This window comes from Heterodontus francisci, chromosome 7 (genome assembly GCF_036365525.1).
Source record: "Heterodontus francisci isolate sHetFra1 chromosome 7, sHetFra1.hap1, whole genome shotgun sequence".
Lineage (NCBI taxonomy): Eukaryota > Metazoa > Chordata > Chondrichthyes > Heterodontiformes > Heterodontidae > Heterodontus > Heterodontus francisci.
In genome coordinates, this window is record NC_090377.1 from 19,873,116 (window position 1) to 19,895,319 (window position 22,204).

The 22,204-nt window shown below is 43.1% G+C and overlaps 1 protein-coding gene across 2 annotated transcripts in view; it reads right to left on the reverse strand.

The window, feature by feature from the left end:
• The window catches only part of LOC137371882 (contactin-associated protein-like 5), a 761,481-nt gene that overhangs the window by 626,906 nt on the left and 112,371 nt on the right, over positions 1 to 22,204 (reverse strand). For both annotated transcript variants that reach the window (XM_068034863.1, XM_068034865.1), the window contains exons 4-5: positions 16,064 to 16,207; positions 2,004 to 2,265 (exon numbers count right to left, since the gene is read on the reverse strand). In XM_068034863.1, the coding sequence (XP_067890964.1) occupies positions 2,004 to 2,265; positions 16,064 to 16,207 (406 nt within the window). The remainder of the gene's footprint in view (positions 1 to 2,003; positions 2,266 to 16,063; positions 16,208 to 22,204) is intronic.

Consider the following 22,204-nt stretch of genomic DNA (forward strand, 5'->3'; position numbering starts at 1 on the left):
TGCAATTCTGGTCGCCACACTACCAGAAGGACGTGGAGGCTTTGGAGAGGGTACAGAGGAGGTTTACCAGGATGTTGCCTGGTCTGGAGGGCATTAGCTATGAGGAGAGGTTGGTAAAACTCGGACTGTTTTCACTGGAACGACGGAGGTGGAGGGGCGACATGATAGAGGTTTACAAAGTTATGAGCGGCATGGACAGAGTGGATAGTCAGAAGCTTTTTCCCAGGGTGGAAGAGTCAGTTACTAGGGGACATAGGTTGAAGGTGAGAGGGGCAAAGTTTAGAGGGGATGTGAGAGGCAAGTTTTTTTACACAGAGGGTGGTGAGTGCCTGGAACTTGCTGCCAGGGGAGGTGGTGGAAGCAGATATGATAGCGACGTTTAAGAGACATCTTGACAAATATGTGAATAGGAAGGGAATAGAGGGATATGGGCCCCGGAAGTGCAGAAGGTGTTAGTTTAGGCAGGCATCAAGATCGGTGCATGCTTGGAGGGCCGAATGGCCTCTTCCTGTGCTGTACTGTTCTTTGTTGTTCTTAAGCAAACACAACAGCAAATTTGAGCAGAGCAAGGTCCTACAAACATCAATGTGATTAACAACAGTTTAATCTGTTGAGGTGTTGGTTAGTGGAATGAATGGTGTCCAAGATACTGGTAGAACTTCCGGCTATTCTTTCCAAACATGTCGTGGGATATTTAAGTCCACCTGAATAGGTTAATTATTTCAGCTGAATGAAGGCACCTCTGTCAGTTCAGCATTCCTCTTTCAATACTGAACTGAAATATCAGTGAGATTATGTGCTCCGGCTTGATGAGAAATGCAACTCTTGCATAGGAACATAAGAACATAAGAAATAGGAGCAGGACTAGGCCGTTCGGCCCCTCAAGCCTGCCCCGCCATTCAATATGATCTTGGCTGATCTGCCCCACACCTCAACTCCTCATTGCCCTCAACTCCCCGAGATTTCAAAAATGTATCTACCTCCTCTTTAAATACTTTGTGATCTTGCCTCCACAACTCTCTGGTGTAGAGCATTCCAGACATTCACTACCCTCGGAGAGAAAAAATTCCTCGCATCTCAGTTTGAAATGAGTGCCCCCTTATTCTGTAACTATGTCCCCTAGTTCGAGATTCCCCCACTAGTGGAAACATCTTCTCAACATCTACCCTTGCAGGAAGTGATTGTTATAGACAAGTCACTTAATGCATTATAAATATCACATACATTACTGCCCCCACCAGATAAGCTAAACAGCCTTTTCATTCCAACGTATTTAAGATCATCCATCCAACATAGCAACCGTACTATTTCCCCATGAAAGCATCAACCAGTTCCTTAAATGAGCCAAGTGTCCTGATCTGAACAATTGCCCCCAACAACCCATTAGAACTCCAAATCAACCTCTGTGCAAACATGAAAATCTAAATTTATCTTTCACCTGCTTGAAACTGTGGTCTTGGGTGCCATGGAATAGCAAGTATTGTGAAAGGTTTGACTATTAATTATTGCTACTTTAAAATCCCCCTTGAAATGTCTCCTCCTGAGAATGAAAAGCTTCAGCATATCTCATTGTTCCTTATCAGTTACCTTGAACAAATCTACTGTTCTGCACCACTTATGCAGGAAAACCTGCCTCACATCCAATTGTTCCTCCCCAAGTTCCTGATTTCTACACAATTAGTCACAATATTTCCAGGTTCTTAACTGAATATTTTTAAACTCATTAACTATGAAGACATATTCCCTTTCTTTAAACTTGGCTGTTTTTCTTTGCCTAATCTAACTTCCTCTAATCTTTCCCTTCCTTTAAACTCTGATCTTTTTCCTCTGCTGAACTGTAATCTACCTTCCTCTCTCAACTCGAATCTTTCTTGGTGCAATGTGCTGTGCTTCAGAAGATAATTAGCTGCCTAAAATGATGTGCCTGGAGATAAGTGTTTCTCTTTATTCTCACAATTCCTCCCGCTGTCATTGATGGCAGCAAAATTGACTATTGCAATTACCTGTGGTGATGTCAGCTTGGCTCCACGATAATTTATGAACATTTATTTTGAGCTTCCCCTTGTTGAGGTAAATCTGTAGAACTCCAGATGCTTCATGGAATTCATTGTACAGCAGCAGACCATCTTTGTTCCAGGTGCGGAACTGGAAGCTGACAGAAAGTCCATCCATTTGAGGCTTCCCAGGCAGTAGCAAGTAACTACTGGAAGTCATGAATGTGACCGGAACGATGCGGGGCTCCGTGCAGGAGAATGTCACATTGCCCTGGGAGAAAGGGGGAAGAGAAAAATTAATATTCAAGTTAAACATTCTGTCTGCCTTATTTAAAAGGTTAATGGGATCCAATTACTGGCCAATATAAAAATATCATTTTGAATGATAGAACCAGGCTTTTAATGAAGCTTACAGAAGAAAAGGCAGCATTCCTGCTTGTGAATCAATGGCTAGAAGTATTCTGCCTATTAAGAAAACTTAAGTTTATCACAGGCAGCCTTCAGAACTATTTAAAAAAGTAAAGAAGCACTTATTTGATTTTCTAGTGATAAATAACGGCTCAGGATTCCCTGGAGCGAGGCATCTCATGATGTGTCCCATTTGAAGGCTCTTTTTGCTCTCACCATTTAGCTCAAAAGGTTTTCATGCTGTACATTGCTGGAAGTATGAGCTGATAACTGTGATGAGGGCAACAGGACATCTGGGACCTTGGTGAACGATGGAATCAATGGTCTATCTTCTTAACCAAGGAGATTTAATGATAGGGAAAGAAACAGAAAGATGAGTTGCAGTTCCCCGAGCTTGCGTAGACTTTCTTTGGAACAATGCAGTAAGCCAAGAACAGAGAGGCAAGTGTGAGAGCAAGGTGGAGAATTAAAATGACAGGCGACTGGAAGCTCAGACTTATGCATGCGGAATGAACGGAGGTGTCCACAAAGTGGTCACCCAATCTGCGTTTGGTCTCCCCAATGTAGAACAGGCTGCATTGTGACCAGCAAATACAGTACACTAAACTGAAAGAAGTACATGTAAATCATTGTTTTACCTGGAAGGACAACTACAGTTTTTCAATGAAGCTCAAGGAAAGCTCAAGGAACAGCACCTCAGCTTTCAAAGAGGAACTTTACAGTGTCCAGACTCAACATTGTGTTCAAGAATTTCAGATTGTAACCTTTGCCCCCATTTTGATTCCTTTCCTTTGCATGTTTTGGTCTTACTCTTGTTTTTGCATTCAGACGGCAGCTGTTCATCATTCTGTCATTCACACCTTCTCTAGACACATCCCCCGTTTCTTTACTGGTTCCATTACTATCCCCTTTGGCCAGACACCACCAACTCCTTTGTCATTTAATAGCTCCTGCCTTCCAGCCTTTTTCCACCCTCCTCCATTTCACCTGCTTAAAACCTACTACATTTCTAACTTTTCCCAGTTCTGATGAAAGGTTTTTCACCTGAAACGTTAACTCTGTTTCTCTCTTCACAAATGCTGCCTGACCTGCTGAGTATTTCATACATCTGCAGTGTTTTGCTATTGTTCGGCAGGTCGGGGGGTGAGGGGTGAGGGGTTGGGGATGGGGGGTTCAACTCTGGTTTCAATTGTTACAGCCAATTTAGTACTTTTTGAAGTGTAGTCACTGTTGTAATGTAGGAAATGCAGCAGCCAATTTGCACTCAGCAAGCTCCCACAAACAGCAATGTAGTGATGACCAAATAATCTGTTTTTGTGATGTTGATTGATTTATTGGCCAGGACATTGGAGAGAGCTCCCTTGTTCTCCTTCAAAATAGTGCCACGAGATCTTTTATGTCCACTCGAGGGGGAAGACGGGACTTAAAGTCTCATCCAAAAGACGGCACCTCTAGCACTGCATTGAGGTCTCAGCTTTGATTTTTGTGCTCAAGTCCTGGAGTCCTTCTGACTCAATGGCAAGTGCACAATCAACCGAGCCACAGATGACTTCTATTACGAAGATAAGGAGTAGTTGACAGTAAAATAAACCTTCATTGCTCAAAGTGGCCAGAGTTGGCAATAAAGATGTATGAGAGAGGACTGCAGCGGTTCAAGAAGTTGGCCCACCATCACCTTCTCAAGGGCAATTAGGGATGGGCAACAAATGCTAGCCTTGCCAGTGATGCCCACATGCCATGAAATGAATATAAAAGAATTTTAAATATGGTTGTATACATGTATACCTAGTCATTGTGTTCCATATAGCCTGCTTCAGTGGCTCATATCTGCAGATAAAACTATACAATTGCTTTAAATGGTCTTTTCAATTGTATGTGTGTTTTTTTTTTAAAAAGGGCAATGGAATTGGAAATCGGGAGCGATCTGATATTGTTCATTTTATATTATTGCCCAATTCAAAGTTTCTCTGAGAGAGTCAATAAAATGGGATAAATTACAAAGCACTTGGAGAAACGGGAGTTAGTCAGGACCATACAGCACTGATTTTGAAAAGGCAGGTCTTACTTGACACACCTCAGCACTCCTCAAAGAAATATCTGAGGATAACTAAAAGAAATGGGTTTTTGATAAGCATGATAAAAAGGTACCACCTGAATGATTTATGACCCATGGAATAAAAGGGAACATAATCACACAGAGGATAGCTGCAAGGCACAAAACAAAAAGCAAGGATAAAACAAGGTAAAAAAAAAACAGAAAATGCTGGTAACACTCAAGAACAAGGTTTCCCACTTAAGTGTGGGCCAATTATGAGAACTGAAAGTTACGACAGATGAATGACATTTGTTACAACCAGGTGTGAAAGGTGTCCAGGGGTCTTTTACTGTCTTCACCTGGTCTCATTGTAACAGGATTTAATTTAATTTTCAACACAGTGTTTTGAGCTCCCCCTTGGTGAATCCTTGTTCACTGCTTTCCAATTATAAGGCAAAGAAATAAGCATAAACAGGCCTTCTTAGGTTTAAAGAAGAAAAGTGAAATTTATTAAAACTTAAACTCGAATTCGGTTAATGCCTATGGCTACACGCCGAACCCCACGCCAGCAAGCATACGCGGTACGCAATATGCAAATAGAGACAGAAAAGAGCAGAACAAAAAAATAGAGAGGTTGAGGCAATATCAGAAGAGTTTCTTGTTACTCTGCTTCGAGCTCACTCTAGTCCTTTTGTAGGTAGTCTTGCTTTTCATTGGGGCCCAGTATTCTTCTTAAACCTTGTTCACTGTAGGAAATTTTGCTCTCTTGGGGTTCATGTGTCTTCAATGGGTCTTCAGTTCCGTGAGAAAGAGATGGGAGCAGACAGGAGAGAGATCTTTTCAGTCCAGGAGCAAACAGCTTTACTCAGTTCAAATTCTCTGTGGCAAGTTCAAATTCAAAAATTTCTAACAGCCAGTTAGTCATGGGACTAAACTGGTCTGACCAGGTCTTCTGTGTATTGGAGGAGGAGGGACTGGGTCTTTTGTTCCAACACTGACTGCTAGTATGCAAACAAGGTCTTTCCGGTGAGGGGCCTGGCAATTCCTTGTGATAGGCCCTCTTTTCTTCTCTTTTAATGTTCACGTGGCGAAATAATGTGTGCCTCATTCTTGGTAGGTGGGGGCCTGCATGACACATCTTAGAAGTGAACAGAGCAAGGGAACGGAAGTAAGGAAGTGGGGGATAAGGCAGGTGGAAATGGAAGCATGAAAACTCGTGGCCCTGTCATTTGGTCAAAGAAAACAGTACCAATGATATAGACTGCCCTGCCTGAGGTTTCCCATCCAAGCAACAATCCTGAGAACACCAGCACATCCTGCCAGAGACAAAATATGAGTTAAGGCATTTGAGAGAGTTCAGACAAGATTCATGAGAATGGTTCTAGGCATGAGGAACATCAGTTACATAGATAGATTGGAGAAGTTGGGACTATTTTCCTTGAAGAGAGGGTTGAGAGGAAATTTAATAGAGCTATTCAAAATTATCTGGGGTCTGGACAGGGTAGATAGGGAAAAACTGTTCCTGTTGGTGGAAGGATCGAGAACAAGGTAATTAGCAAAATGAAGCAATGTCGACATGAGGAAAAACTTTCTCACGCAGCGAGTGGCTGGGATTGGGAATGCACTGCCTGAAAGTGTGGTGGAGGCAGGTTCAATTGAGGCATTCAAGAACCCATTGGATTTTTAATCTGAAAAGGAAGATTGTGCAGGGCTACGGGGAGAAGGCAGGGAAGTGACACAAGGTAAATTGCTCCTTTGGAGAGCTAGCGCAGATACGATGACGGGCCTAATAGCCTCCTTGTTGCTGTAACAATTCCGTGATTATAGTTAAGGTTTGAAGTTATTAAACTTTTACGAAACCTTAATTAGGCCACAGTTGCATTCCATTTGCAATTTTGGGCACCCATTATAGGAAGGATATTTTAAAAAAAGGTTACACTTCCAAAGCGATGCTTTAGAAGTTAGGACTTTTTTTTTTACCAGAACTGAGAAAGCCAATGGATGACCTGTTAGAGGTCTTCAAATGATTAAGAATTGTTCTGATAAGGCAAATAAAGTTAGATTGTTTCTACTGATCCATGAGATGGTAATAAGAGAACTCAAGTTTAAGATAGTCACCAGGAAACAATTAAAGGGAAGGTCAGAAAAAATTCTTACACAAAGGGGAATGTGGAATTCCAATATGGAATTTTCTGGCAGAAACTGTTGCTGAGGTAAATTTGTTCAAAAGGAAATTAGATGGTTCTTGAAAAAAGGCCATGGGGAATCATCAGGAGAGTGCAAACTCAGAATCTCACGAGGAGAAAAGTACTGGTGCAGTCTCCAAACGGCTGAATGTCCTGTTTCTGTGCTATAATATTCTAATCCACCATTCTTGTTGGTCATCTGACACAATTTGGCTGTATCAGTGTGCGAAATATGCAAGTCCAGTTCAGTATTAAACCATGTTTTGCAATGTTCAGATAGTCTTTTCGATTCCCCACCGCACCCCCCCGCCGAGCTTTTCACAAAACTTAAGCAATACCCATTGAAATGTTTCAAGAAAACAGTCATCCCACCTGCACTGTTAAACCCTATTAGAAGTTTACCGACAAAGAGCATGCAGAGGCAAAGCTTTCTTCCAGCCAAGAGCCAGAATCACATCAAGACAGCCTCAATAAAATGAAGGCTGTTGCACATTAGTTCAGTGGTTCCCAATCTGCAATCAGTAGCGACAGTATTAAGCATTCTCACAGGATCCTTTTGACTTTGAGCAATGGTTTGGAACAACCCATTGCAGATCTCTTCCAATTATCATTTCCATTGAAATGGGGAGAGGTGTATAATGACCTGTTACTAATATTTATTCAACTGTACATTAATTGGTTGTTTAACTGTATTTAGGCAGTAGACATTAACTGGGGGGGTGGGGGTGGTGGTGGGGTCACCTGTCCTCATATAAATAGAAGGCTGAAACTGTGGCTGTTGGTTCTGAAAGTGCACAATATGTAATGTGCATTTCTATAAATAGAAGCTTGTAGTATATAAAGACGAGTCTCTGTTATATCCTTCACTGCATGGCTATCTGATTTATAACCCTTCTCCTTCAACCAATGCCACAAGAAACAGATTACTTGGTCATTATCACATTCAGTTGCTGTGCTCAAATTGGCTGCCGCACTTCCTACATTGCAACAGAGCTGACTGTTCAAAAAGTACATAATTGGCTGCAAAGTGCTTTGGGATGTGCTGAGCTCACGAAAGGCGCGACATAAATGCAAGTCTTTCTTCTTTTCTTAATGTCCGACACATGTAATGGGAAAATCATACGAGCACAAATGTGCCTGCTATCTGTAGTGGGGGCTGTTTTTCCAGGGATCACTGTTTTTATTCATTCAGGAGATGTGGGTGTCGCTGGCTAGGACAGCATTTATTGCCCATCCACTTTTGCCCTCAAGAAGGTGGTGGCGAGCTGCCTTCCTGAACCGCTGCAGTCCATGTGAGCTAGGTATACCCACAGTGCTGTTAGGAAGGGAGTTCCAGGAATTTGACCCAGCGACAGTGAAGGAACAGCAATACAGTTCCAAGTCAGGATGGCGTGTGGCTTGGAGGGGAACTTGCTGTTCCCATGCATTTGCTGCCCTTGTTCTTCTAGTCGGTAGAGGACACAGGTTTGGAAGGTGCTGTCTAAGGAGCCTTGGTGCGTTGCTGCAATGCATCTTGCAGATGGTACACACTGCTGCCACTGTGCGTCGGTGGTGGAGAGGGTGAATGTTTGTGGATAGGGTGCCAATCAAGCGGGCTACTTTGTCCTGGGTGGTGTCGAGCTTCTTGAGTGTTGTTGGAGCTGCACCCATCCAGGCAAGTGAAGAGTATTCCATCACACTCCTGACTTGTGCCTTGTAGATGGTGGACAGGCTTTGGGGAGTCAGGAGGTGAGTTATTCTCCACAGGATTCCTAGCCTCTGACCTGCTCTTGTAGCACGGTATTTATATGGCTACTCCAGTTTAGTTTCTGGTCAATAGTAACCCCTAGGATGTTGATAGTGGAGAATCCAGCGATCGTAATGCTATTGAATGTCAAGGGGAGATGGTTAGATTCTCTCTTGTTGGAGATGGTCATTGCCTGGCACTTATGTAGCGTGAATGTTACTTGCCACTTATCAGCCCAAGCCTGGATACAGTCCAGGTCTTTGCTGCATTTCTACACGGACTGCTTCAGTTTCTGAGGAGTCACGAATGGTGCTGAACTTTGTGCAGCAAAGACCCCCACTTCTGTCCTTATGATTGAAGGAAGGTCATTGATGAAGCAGCTGAAGATGGTTGGGCCTAGAACACTACCTGAGGACCTCCTGCAGTGATGTCCTGGAGCTCAGATGATTGACCTCCAACAACCACAACCATCTTCCTTTGCGCTAGGTATGACTCCAACCAGTGGAGAGTTTTCCCATTGACTTGAGTGCTGCTACGGCTCCTTGATGCTATACTCTTGTCAAATGCTGCCTTGATGTCAAGGGCAGTCACTCTCACCTCACCTCTTGAGTTCAGCTCCTTTGCCCATGTTTGAACCAAGGCTGTAATGAGGTCAGGAGCTGAGTGGCCCTGACAGAACCCAAACTGAGTCTCACTGAGCAGGTTATTGCTAAGCAAGTGCCACTTGATAGCACTGTTGATGACTCCTTCCGTCATTTTACTGATGTTTGAGAGTAGACGGATAGGGCGGTAATTGGCTGGGTTGGACTTGTCCTGCTTTTTGTGTACAGGACATACCTGAGCAATTTTCCACATTGCCAGGTAGATGCCAGTGTTGTAGCTGTATTGGAACAGCTTGGCTAGGGGTGTGGCAAGTTCTGGAGCACAGGTCTTCAGTACTGTTGCCAGAACATTGTCAGGGCCCATAGTCTTTGCAGTATCCAGTGCCTTCAATCATTTCTTGGTATCACGCAGAGTGAATTGAACTGGCTGAAATCTGGCATCTATGATGCTGGGGACTTCAGGAGGAGGCACTTCTGGCTGAAGATTGTTGCAAATGTTTCAGCCATATCTTTCACACTGATGGGCTGGGCTCCCCCATCATTGAGGATGGGGATATTTGTGGACCCACCTCCTCCAGTTAGTTGTTTAATTGTTCACCACCATTTATGGCTGGATGTGGCAGGACTGCAGAGCTTAGATCTGATCCGTCGGTTATGGGATCGCTTAGCTCTGTCTATCGCATGCTGCTTACACAGTTTGGTGTGCAAGTAGTTCTGGGTTGTAACTTCATCAGGTTGATGCCTCATTTTGAGGTATGACTAGTGCTGCTCCTGGCATCCCTCCTGCACTCTTCGTTGAATCTGTTCTGACATATCCTTTTGTGGCTCGGTGTCGAATTTTGTTTGATAGTCCCTCCTGTGAAGTACTTTGAAACATTTTGCTATGTTAAAGGCATAGAAACAGAAAATAGGAGCAGGAGTAGGCCATTCGGCCCTGCGAGCCTGCTCTGCCATTCATTATGATCATGTCTGATCATCCAACTCAGTAACCTGTTCCTGCTTTCCCCCCATAAAGACCTACATTAATGCACATTGTTGTTGTTCCACACTACTCCCACTGTCATTGGAAATAGTGTACAAGCCACTTTGCATAGTTATTTCACAATTACGAATGAATGTTCAGAATTAACTTGCTAATTTGCTTCCAGTGACATCCAGATGAGTTAAAGAGAAATTTCCAACCAACCTTTATTTTACTAAGTTATGGGTTCAAAACTGAAGTTTGAACTCGTTAAAACAATTTGACTTTGGCTATCTAATACCAAATCCTGAATGCACACTCTTCTTTTGAGTAAAATAAGAATTGTAGAGTCACGGGGTGGAATTTTATGCTCTCCCCTGTGGCAGGTTTGGAGGTGGGGAGAGCATAAAATTGTGTGGGATGGTGGCGGGGGAGGGGTTGCAGCCACCATCCCGCCTCTGCCAAAATTTAGCCCAGTGTGGGAAGGCCTTGCGTGTGATATTGGGTGTAATCTGGAGATTACTACTTTTGATGTCCTTGCTAATTTCTTACCTAGCGCACTAAACTCTTTCTGCAGGACCACATCCCTCTTCCTACCTATGTCGTTGGTTCCAATGTGGACCACGACTGCTGGCTGTTCACCCTCCCCTCTCAGCCAGTGACATCCTGGACCCTGTCACCATGGAGGCAACACACCATCCTGGATTCATGTCCGCAGCCAAAGAAACACCTGTCTGTTCCCCTATTGAATCTCCTATCACTATCGCTCTTCCAGTCTTCCCTGTACAGCTGAGCCATCCATGGTGGCATGGCTTTGGCTCTGGCTGCACTCCCCAGATGAACCAACTCTTTCCTCATATTCAGAACTGAATACTAGTTGCAGAGTGAGATACACTCGGGGGTCTCCTGCCCTCTCTGCCTGTTTTTTTCTTGACATGGGTGGTCATCCATTCCTTCTCTGCCTGCATACTCTTAAGCTGCAGTATGATCACAACTATAAATGTACTATACACAAAACTTTCAACCTCATGGATGCACTGCAGAGACGCCAGCTGCTGCTCAAGTTCTGAACCTGGAGCTCAAGCAACTAATGGCACTTCCTGCATGTATGGTTATCCAGGACACAAGAAGTGTCCTGGAGTTTCCACACAGCACAGGATTTGCACTCTGGAGGTTGGAGCAGCCTTGGTTAAGTAAATTCAAAAATGTCTTTTCCTCCAAACTTGTTATTTGTCATTTTTTATAGTTACAGAATAATCAATAGCACAAATCAATTACTGCACAGGAAAAAGAAGTCTTCAGATACACACATCAAATTGCAGAAATAACTAGGCTGCTTGAAGTATCATGTTACAAGACAAATAAATTTTTACTGAAGCAGGAGATTCAAGCATCTAAGCAATATAATAAACACTATGATCGAACTCACCAGCATATGAGAGAGAGAGGATGCGAGAGAGAGAACACAAGAAAGATAGAGAGGGTGCGCGAGACAGAAACAAAGGGCATGAGAAAGGAAGAGAGATGGCTCAAGTGAGAGAGGGGGCACAAGCGAAAGAAGGGTCGTGAGTGAGAGAAGCGGCACAACTTAGAGGGGAGCAAGAGAGATAGCATAAGAGAAAGCAAGAGAGGGCGCGAGAGAGAGAGACAGAAGGGCTCAGGCAAGAGAAGGGAGTGCGAGTGAGAGAGGGGTGCGCAAGGAGTGATGGGGGCACAAGCGAGAGGGGAACACGAGCGAGGGGGGCACAAGCGAGAGGGCACGAGAGAGAAAGAGAGGGTACGAGAGGGGGAAACTGGTGAGTGCAAGCAAGAGAGGGGAGTGCAAGTGAGAGACGGGTGCTCAAGGAGTAAAGGGGGCTTGAGAAATGAGGGCACAGAAGAGATAAAGTGAAGGTGTGAGAGGGAGAGGGAGAGAGAGTGAACACAAGAAAGAAAACACAAGCGAGTTATCATTCAAATATCTGACCTCTAGGCAGCTTACTGACAAAAATGCTTGGAATATCAGACCACTGCATTATCGGTAGCAGTCCTCAGGTAAGTCCTTCAAGGAAAGTGGCAACCAGGAGAGGAGGGCAACTGGGAGGTAGTGGGGACACTGATTGGGGTTGGTGGTGGCATTGATCAGAGGACCTGCAGTGCTCATTTTTAATTGCCAACTTAACTCAGGATATTCCAACCTTCAACAAGGGATCTCAAACAGTCATAAGGCACCTTTGTAGCAAATGCAAAGTTCCTCGCTCCAATTTCCTGCATCGACCCTAGACACTTTTTTTTTGCTCTCAATATGTGGGGTGACGCACTTCTGTCTCATAATGAGCATGCTGTTAATGCCTATCATGCTAGAGGCACAGGCACCGTTGAAATTCTCGGTCTGTACACCTGCAACCAGTCTATGCATTGCATGAGGAAAGCGATCAATATGGCATCCCTTCCAGGATCTTGATAAGAGTTTAATAAAGCATGACTGAATGCCTTAATTTTATCTTCTTTCCATTTTATTCCTTCTATTAAATCCTACATCATTCCTTCGCCCATAAGGTTTCCAGTCCTGATTCCATGATGCCCTTGATCTGGCCACGATGGGTAAGTGGACAAAAACAGTCTCACTAGGACTCCACCCACTAACTGTTCCTCCCTATTTCTCCAGCTTTCCCTGACAGCACAGCTTAATTTATAAACTGCCTTGTCAGGAATTGTGCGTGGATTAGTCTGCGCCTTTCCTTCGTGCCAGATCGTCTGAGCTACAAGGTTATCACACAGCGTGATAAATTTTGGAATGCACTTGAAAGTGACAGAATTTTTTGGATCATAAGATGTTATCAAAACATCTGCTACATACATTCAGATTGATGGAAGACACTACCCTGGGGTTGCCTAAATCTGTGATGGACAAGTCCCTCGTCCCAATGCTGATCATTGACCTGTGCAGGAATACAAGATTCTTGGCAGCACGCTGATAATGTGACACTTATTAAGTGCACATTCAGCACAGCACTGGAATAATATCATTTATGCAATGCAGCATGACAACTTTTCATGACAACTGCAACTAACAGTCACAAAATCAACCATAGTTGATTAACATTTTAATGGGTGATCGATCATAATAATTAAATTCCTTTGCAGCACGCAATCATGTACAGCTGAAATCTTTGGTGACTGACATTTGGCCATCAGTCATGGCAGGTACTGTCTAAAGATATGGGAGTGAAAAGAAGATAAAACTGATACAGAAGAAAAGTACACAAAGTTTAACAAGCAAATGACTGATTAATGGTGACACTTACTCAGATAATGAAGAATTGCTGCAGCCTTACTCTTCACAGACTTGGAAATACAACTTGGATTTATAGTGTCTTTAATGTAGTAAAACCAAGGTGCTTCGCAGGAGCATTATCAAACAAAACTTGACACCGAGCCAACATACGAGCATACGAATTAGGAGCAGGAGTAGGCCACTCGGCCCTATAAGGTCATAGTTGAACCGATTTCTCCACATATCCACCTACCTCCACCCCCCTGATAACCTTTCACCCCCTTGCTTATCAAGACTCTATGTATTCAAAGGCTCTGCTTTCGCCGCCTTTTGAGGAACAGAATTCCAAACACGACCCTCTGAGAGAAAAAATTTCTCCTAATTTCTGTCTTAAATGGACGACCCTTATTTTTGAACAGTGACCCCTAGTTCTAGATGCTCCCACAAGAGGAAAAATCCTTTCCACATCCACCCTGTCAAGACCCCTCATGATTTTATATGTTTCAATCAAGTCACCTCTTACTCTTCTAAATATCAGCAGATACAAGCCTAGCCTGTCCAATCTTTCCTCGTAAGACAGCCCGCCCATTCCAGGTATTAGTCTAGTAAACCTTCTCTCTACTACCTCCAATGCATTTACATCCTTATAAGGAGACATTAGGATAGGTGACCTAAAGCTTGGTTAGAGAGGTAGGTTTTAACGAGTGTCTGAAAAGGAGAGAGACGGAGAGATTTAGAAAGAAAATTCCAGAGCTTAGGCTCTAGGCAGCTGAAGGCAGGGCAGTCAATTGTGGAGCGATTAAAATCGAGGATGCTCAAGAGCTCCAAGGTGGAGCAGCACAGAAATCATTTATAGCCACATAAATTTTATGAATTGTTTTAACCCAGGGAATGGATGAGAAAGGCAGTAGAAGAATGCACTTATCATTTCCTTTGCTTCTGTGCCCATGATATGGGGATGATTGATACATCTATGGCATAGAATCATAAACTGGTTACAGCACAAGAGGAGGCCATTTGGCCCGTTGCAAACAGCAACTAATCTAGTCCCACTCCCCTGCCTTTTCCCTGTAGCCCTGCAAATTTTTTCTCTTCAGATAATCATCCAATTCTCTTTTGAAGGCTTCGATTGTACCCGCCTCCACCACACTGTTGGGCAGTGCATTCCAGATCCTAACCAGTCACTGTGTAAAAAGATTTTTCCTCATATCACTGTTGCTTCTTTTGCCAATCACCTTGAACCAGTGTTCTCTGGTTCTGAATCCTTCTGCCAATGAAAACAGTTCCTCTCTCTCTACTCTGTCCAGAGCCCTCATGACTTTGAACACCTTTATCAAATCTCCTGTTAATATTCTCTTCTCCAAGGAGAACAGGCCCAGCTTCTCCAACCTATCCATGTAACTGAAGTTCCTCATCCCTGGAACCATTCTTGAGCCTTTTCTGCACCCTCTCTAATGCTTCAACATCCTTCCGAAAGTGTGGTGCCCAGAACTGAATGCAATACTCCAGTTGAGGCTGAACCAGTGTTTTATACAGATTTATCATAACTTCCTTGTTTTTGTACTCTATGACCCTATTTATGAAGCCCAGGATCCTATATGCTTTATGAACCACTTTCTCAACCTGCCCTGCAAACTTTAATGCTCCTATATAAACATAAACAAGTTAACTTTTTTTAAAAATTCATTCTCAGGATCTGGGTACCGCTGGCAAGGCTGGAAGTCATTGCCCATTCCTAGTTGCCCTTAGAAGGTAATGGTGAGCCACCTTCTTGAACTGCTGCAGGCTGTGTGGTTGCAGTGATTTGCTTCAACCGGAATGGCTTGCTACATCACTTCAGAGTGTACTTAAGAGGTAACCACTTTTTCACAATAGATTTTGTGCTCAACAAGGTGTCAGGGGGTGGAAATGTTTTCCCAAATCAGCCAATATCAAATTCTCCCAGTTCAGCTCTAGCATGCAGTGTAAGACTCTCTACATTACCCCAAAATGCTGTCTTAGTCCCAACCATCGAAATATGCACAGCAGTGAGATATTTTTCCATTTCCCACACAGCAAGTTAGCCACCCTGCATGTGTTTGCCAAATTAGGGTCCGTTTTATGCTGTGGGCCCATGTCAGTTAGGAGTTGTATTATTATTTCAGTGAATCTTTTCCAGCATTAAACTAAGATCATTACCCTAGGACAAGTCACCTTCTCCCAAGCATCAACAGGCTAGCTAAGCACACAGAAATAACTCAACCATGGGGCAGTGAGTATTTGAAATATAAACAAGAAATGCTGGAAATACTCAGCAGGTCTGGCAGCATCTGTGGAGAGAGAAACAGAGTTAATGTTTCAGGTCAGTGACCCTTCTTCAGAACTCCAGTTCTGAGTATTTCCAGGATTTACCTAATTGAAATGATATAAAATAAAATGTACTTGCACTTGCTGATGTTCAATATTCAGTATATTCACACCTAATCTGTACTAATGCTTTATCTTTCAACACACCATTAACATATTGTTTGCCTTTGCTCCGTGACCTTTTGGTCAGCTATGTGGCCTGGTCCAATCTGCACCTTCTCCTTTGTTATCTCTTGCCCAACCCCCACCTCACTTGTTTATAATCTGTGACTTTTCTAATATTTGTCAGTTCCGAAGAAGGGTCACTGACCCGAAACGTTAACTCTGCTTCTCTTTCCACAGATGCTGCCAGACCTGCTGAGTGAATCCGGCATTTCTTGTTTTTGTTTAAAATAAAATGTATCTGTTTTCCATCAAACTTTATCCACTAAACATTTAGCTGTATCTGTTTTCAGCATGATCAGTTCTGTTTAATCAGCCGCAGTTTAATTTTTAATTCAATGCTGTAGATTAACAGCTTTTCTGTTCTGAATTTAACAAGCAACTTACCACAATGTGTATCTGAGGTTTGCGCCTCTTGGCCAGATCAATAATATTCACTCCGTTGTAATAGAGATTCTCAATGCAGCCATGAAAGTTTTTCCTCAGGAAAGTCACTGATTTGCCTGGAACTGGAATCCCTCCAAAGCTGAGCTTTGATAGACAAGAGAACAGATAAAGAGATTATTACATTATTCGCTTCAAATAGAGAAGGAAAAAATAACACCGTAGCAAGAAATCAAGATTTCAAAGTATTCAGATCAATAATGAACCTTTTGTGCTTTAAAGTGTAATTATGCAAAGTAAGCTTTTGTCCTTTGTTTCCATGGCTTGCTTGTGCCATTGCCAAAATCTCACATCCCAAAGGCCATCCTGAAGCAATGTCCAAGCAGGCCTTTTGAGATAGCACCAAAACAAAATCTATTTCAGCACTGCTTCAAAATTACCATTTATTTTGAAAATCACAAATGCTAGTAACATTGTGGGTGGCATAACACTAAGGTGCAGTCAACAGTAAACAGTAACATGACTCATCTAAACTCTGCTTCTTCGCCCTCAACCTGCCGAGAACTCTGCATTCCTACAATTCTGCTCTCTTGTGCATCCCCAATTTCCTTTGCTCCTTCCATTGGTGGCCATGCCTTCAGCTGACTAGGCCCCAAGCTCTGGAATTCACTGTCTAAACAACTTCACCTCCCTCTCCTCCTTTTCTGAAAACCTACTTCTTTGACCAAACTTTTCGTCATCTGTCCTAATATCTACATATGGGGCTTGCTGTTAAATTTTGCCTGATTATGCTTCTGTGAAGCTCCTTGGAACATTAGACCCATGTTAAAAAGAGTTCACACTGAAGTACCAATAGGTATAACAGAGCTTTTTCATTTCCAAAATCACAGTAAACATTATACTAGCATGATCTTAATCTTCCAGTAATCCGAGGCCCTTGGCAGACTTGCTGTAGCTCTGGACGCTATGCAAGAGTTGCCGGATCTAAATATGTGACTGATTCAATTGGCTTATGGTACACTCATAGGCATGGACGATTCACACATGAATGTTGAAATAAGCCTGCATCTAATTTTTTCAAGCTCAACATACTTGCAGGAAAGCTCGCCCATCATAGATACACAACTGTGGTCATACTGTCTATGTTGGCAATTTCCATATTAAAATTGCTGCAATAATAGTGAGTAATGTGAACCAGGGAAAATCTAATTTAAAAATCTGTTTCTTGGATATGACTGACCCGAAGGCACTATTTATTGCCACTTTCTTGTTGCTCTGAAGATTGAGAGTCAACTATGTAATGCAAGGCTGGAGTGACATGTAGACCACTCCAGGTAGAGGTGACAGACTGTTCCACAGTCATTCCTCTTCCTTCACTCCTACATTCCCCAGTTCCTTGCTCATTCCTTTTTCCAACCCGTCCCTCACTCCATCTTTATTTCAGAATCTTGGTTTCCATCTCCCCCAATTGCTCATGAAATTCATGTTTTCTACAAACTCCATCATCTTCTCCCTGAAACCTCTTCCCCTCTAGCTTTTGACCTCCTCAGCTCATTGCATTCTAACATCATAAACCGATCTCTATCCTCTAGAATCATCCCCAAATCCTCTGAAATAAAATCACCCCTCGCCTAAAAAAAAATTAAACCCTACTATCCTCTCAAATGACTGATCCATCTCGAACACTTCCTTCATTAAAGTCTTAGAAATACATTATTTCACAACACTATGGTTATCACTCTTATACTTCCCTGTTTGAGATCCTGCATTTAATTTTGGCCTCACTTGTGCTGCTCGTCAAAGTCGTTAATGGCATAATTGGTGACTGTGATCTGGGTTCCTAACCTCTCCCCGTCCCTCTTGAACTTTTCTCTGTTTTTGGCACTGTTGATAATTCTATCCTCCTCTAATATCTCCCTTTGGTCATCCACCTTCATGATATACTTGATCTATTCATACCTGTCCCAAAGACAGGTTTGTCTAAAAATCCTCTGATGGTTTTTCCTTCCTGTTGAGGTAATCCACTTTGGTAGGAGGAACAGATGTGCAGAGTATTTCTTAAATGGTGAGAGATTAGAAAGTGTAGATGTACAAAGGGACCCGAGTGTCCTTGTCAATAAGTCACTGAAAGCTAACATGCAGGTACAGCAAGCAAATAGGAAGGCTAATGGTGGGCTAGCCTTTATCGCAAGAGGATTTGAGAACAGGAGTCGTGAAGTCTTGCTTCAATTATATAGAACCTTGGTTAGACTGCACTTGGAGTACTGTGTGCAGTTTTGGACCCTTACCGTAGGAAGGATGTTATTGCCATAACGGGAGTGCAACGAAGATTCGCCAGACTTGTTCACGGGATGGCGGGGCTGTCCTATGAGGAAAGATTGTGGAAACTGTGCCTGTATTTTCGAGAGTTTCGAAGAATGAGAGGTGATCTCATTGAAACCTACAAAATACTTAAAGGGATGAACAGGGTAGATGCAGCTAAGATGTTTCCCGTGGTTGGGGAGTCTAGAACCAGGATATACAATTTCAAATTAAGAGGAAAGCTAATTAGGACAGAGATGAGGAGAAATTTCTTTACTCAGAAGGTTGTGAATCTTTGGAATTCTCTACTCTAGAGGGCTGTGGAAGCTCAGTCATTGAGTATGTTTAAAACAGAGATTGACAGTTTTCTAAATACAAATGACGTAAGGGGATATGGCAATAGTGTGGGAAAAAGGCATTGAAGTGGATGATTAGCCATGATCATACTGAATGGCGAAATACAGAGCTCTCGGAGGGTTGTAGGGTTGAAGAGGTTACAGAGATAGGGAAGAATTTGGAAATAATAATGAGAATTTTAAAATCAAGGTGATGCCAGACTGAGAGCCAATGTAGGTCAGCAAACACAGAGGTGACGGGTAAATGAACATCAGTTTTCCTAACGTGGTAGTTTCACCTTAGGTGGTGTGGAACCTGGGCATGCTGTCTTACTGATCTTGAGCTATGTTCCAAGCTGTAAGGCCAATTGTGATGAAAGGTCACAGACCTGAAACATTAACTCTGCTTCTCTCTCCACAGATGCTGCCTCACCTGCTGAGTTTTTCCAGCACTTTGTTTTTATTTCAGATTTCCAGCATCTGCAGTATTTTGCTTTTATCCAACTTATATCTGTTCTGTTAACAAGACTAGCTTCTCCTGATGAAAGTTCAAAGACCTGAATGTTAAATCTCTTTTCTTCACAGTTGCTGCCAGAGCTGAATATTTTCAGCACTTTGTTTTTCTTTCAGCTTCTCCAGTCCTCCTTTGCCTCCATCACTGCCACCAAGACTATAATCTGCTTCCACCACACTTCTCAGTGTTGAATTCCAGATCACAACAACTCAGTCTGTAAAAGAAATGTCTCCTCATGTCATCTCTGGTTCTTTTGCCAATCACCAATCTGAGTTTTTTGTTTGTTGATCTTTCTGTCATTAGAAACAGTTTTGCCTTTTTTACTCTCTCAAAACTGTTCATGATTTTGAACATCTCTATCAAATCTCCTCTTAGCTTTCACTGTTCTGAGGAGAACAACCCTAGCTTCTCCAGTCTCTTCACATAACTGAAAATCCCTCAACTCTGCTACCATTCTAGTAAATCTCCTCTGCACCTACTCGAAGGTCTTGACATTCTTCCTGAAGTGTGATACTTTGCACTTGGTGGCATTAAATTTCATCTGCCATACAGCTGCTCATTTCACCAGCCTATCTATGTCCTCCTGAACTTTGTTACTAACCTCCTCACTGTTAGCTACATTTTTCCAGTTTTGTATCATCTGCAAACTTTGAAATGATACCGTGGTCCAGGTCATTAACATATATCAAAAAGGTCCTAATGATGACTCCTGGAAAACACTAGTGCATACTTTCCTCCAGTCTGGAAAACAACCATTCACCACTATTCTCTGCTTTCTCTCCCTTAATCAATTTTGTATGCACCCCACCACTGTCCCTTTAATTTTGCTAACAAGTCTACTATGTGGTTCTTTATCAAACACGTTTTGAAAGTCCATAATACACACCAACCCCATTATCCTAATCAATTCTTGCCATTATGTGAAGCAATGTGAAGGCTATTTTCACTTCAAAAGGCTCCTCAACCTCACCTCACCCTAGCTCAGCCCTATTTCCCTGTTCACGTGTTTCCTTCTCTGATACTGGTCTATTCTTCACTCCGGTACAACTCAATCCACTATTCTCAGCTGCTCTTTCAGTCATTATGCTTCTGCCCTCCATAATCGGCTAAGCCCCGGCGAGTGTGGGGGTGGGGAGAGGGTTGTTTTAGCAGGGGCGGCCCATGCTCCTGGTGGGGGGGGGGGCCTTCTGTGGAGCACAGATGCCCAATCAGAAGAGGCCCCCCCAGCCTGCAAGGAGTCAGCCGGCTATTACTAGGCGGCCTCCTCAGGTGCCGAAGTGCTCTTTCCTGGCTGGTAAAATACCAGTGGTGACAGAAAGAGGCCCTTAAGTGGCCATTAATTTGTCACTTAATGTCCTCAATTGGCCTAAGGGTGGGCAGGCCACCTGCCACATCCCCCGCTGCTGGTAAAATAACAGAGTGGGGGGGGAAGATAGGTAATGGGCACGGCACCTCCTGTCACCCACTCGATGTTATGCTTCTCCTCACCCACCTGCCTCCTAGCCTGCTCCCGGGGTGGGGGGGGTGGGGAATGTAAAATTCCGGCCAATATTTTTTTTAAATGGTTGGGTGTCAAATTTTGACTTGATTGCACTCCTGGGTAACATTTACTATGTTAAAGGTGCAAAAGAAATGCAAGTTGTTGTTTTTGTTGCTGCCCTCTGGAATTTTCCAATATCCATCTCCCTTCCTTCATCTTCCTTGTTTTCAAAAGACTATTAAAGACTTGTCTCTTCAACTGCTCATTCAGGCCTGGCTCTTAAAGCCATTCAACACCTTTGCTTTTTACCTGTTTGGTGCCCACTTCAAATCTTTTAAGTGTTTGGAGACATCTTTCTGATGTGAGCAGCATGATATAAATGCAAGCTGTCTCTTCTTTTCTTGTAACATTAAATTCTCTTTCCATTCATTTCTCCGGCACAAAAGTGCAAGATAGCAGCAGTTCCCTCACTAGAAGGAGTGCACACAACTAGAATAGAGCCCGACAGGTGAACTGATTTGGACAGAGCAGATTAAACCTGTTTCTCAATACAACATGAAACGTGATTTCACTATTGTGTACTCACTGCCAATACTTCATAGGTTAAATTACGCAGAATCACACAACCCATTCTCACCGTTAAGCTGTTTAATTCAACCAAACATAAAGCTATCATTGAAAACTTCTATAAATCTAAATGTTTTTATGGAATCCTGAAGACATAGTAAAATGACTCAGATCCAAAACAAATAACTTCATTATATTTCAATAAACGTGTCAAAACAAATCAACATATGTGTGCTGGCTCTTTAGGGGCATCTGTACGCAAGATAATAATATATGCATATTCAAACATAGTGAAGCTACTTAAAGATGTCCCTGGGAGCAAATTAATCAACTTCATCTCAGTGTCTTGCCATTTTGAATTTACATTTCATTTTCCTCTCTTTTCTTTTTTCTTTTTTTCTTTTTGGGCCTCCTTATCTCGAGAGACAATGGATACGCGCCTGGAGGTGGTCAGTGGTTTGTGAAGCAGCGCCTGGAGTGGCTATAAAGGCCAATTCTGGAGTGACAGGCTCTTCCACAGGTGCTGCAGAGAAATTTGTTTGTTGGGGCTGTTGCACAGTTGGCTCTCCCCTTGCGCCTCTGTCTTTTTTCCTGCCAACTACTAAGTCTCTTCGACTCGCCACAATTTAGCCCTGTCTTTATGGCTGCCCGCCAGCTCTGGCGAATGCTGGCAACTGACTCCCACGACTTGTGATCAATGTCACACGATTTCATGTCGCGTTTGCAGACGTCTTTATAACGGAGACATGGACGGCCGGTGGGTCTGATACCAGTGGCGAGCTCGCTGTACAATGTGTCTTTGGGGATCCTGCCATCTTCCATGCGGCTCACATGGCCAAGCCATCTCAAGCGCCGCTGACTCAGTAGTGTGTATAAGCTGGGGGTGTTGGCCGCTTCAAGGACTTCTGTGTTGGAGATATAGTCCTGCCAAGTATTCTCCGAAGGCA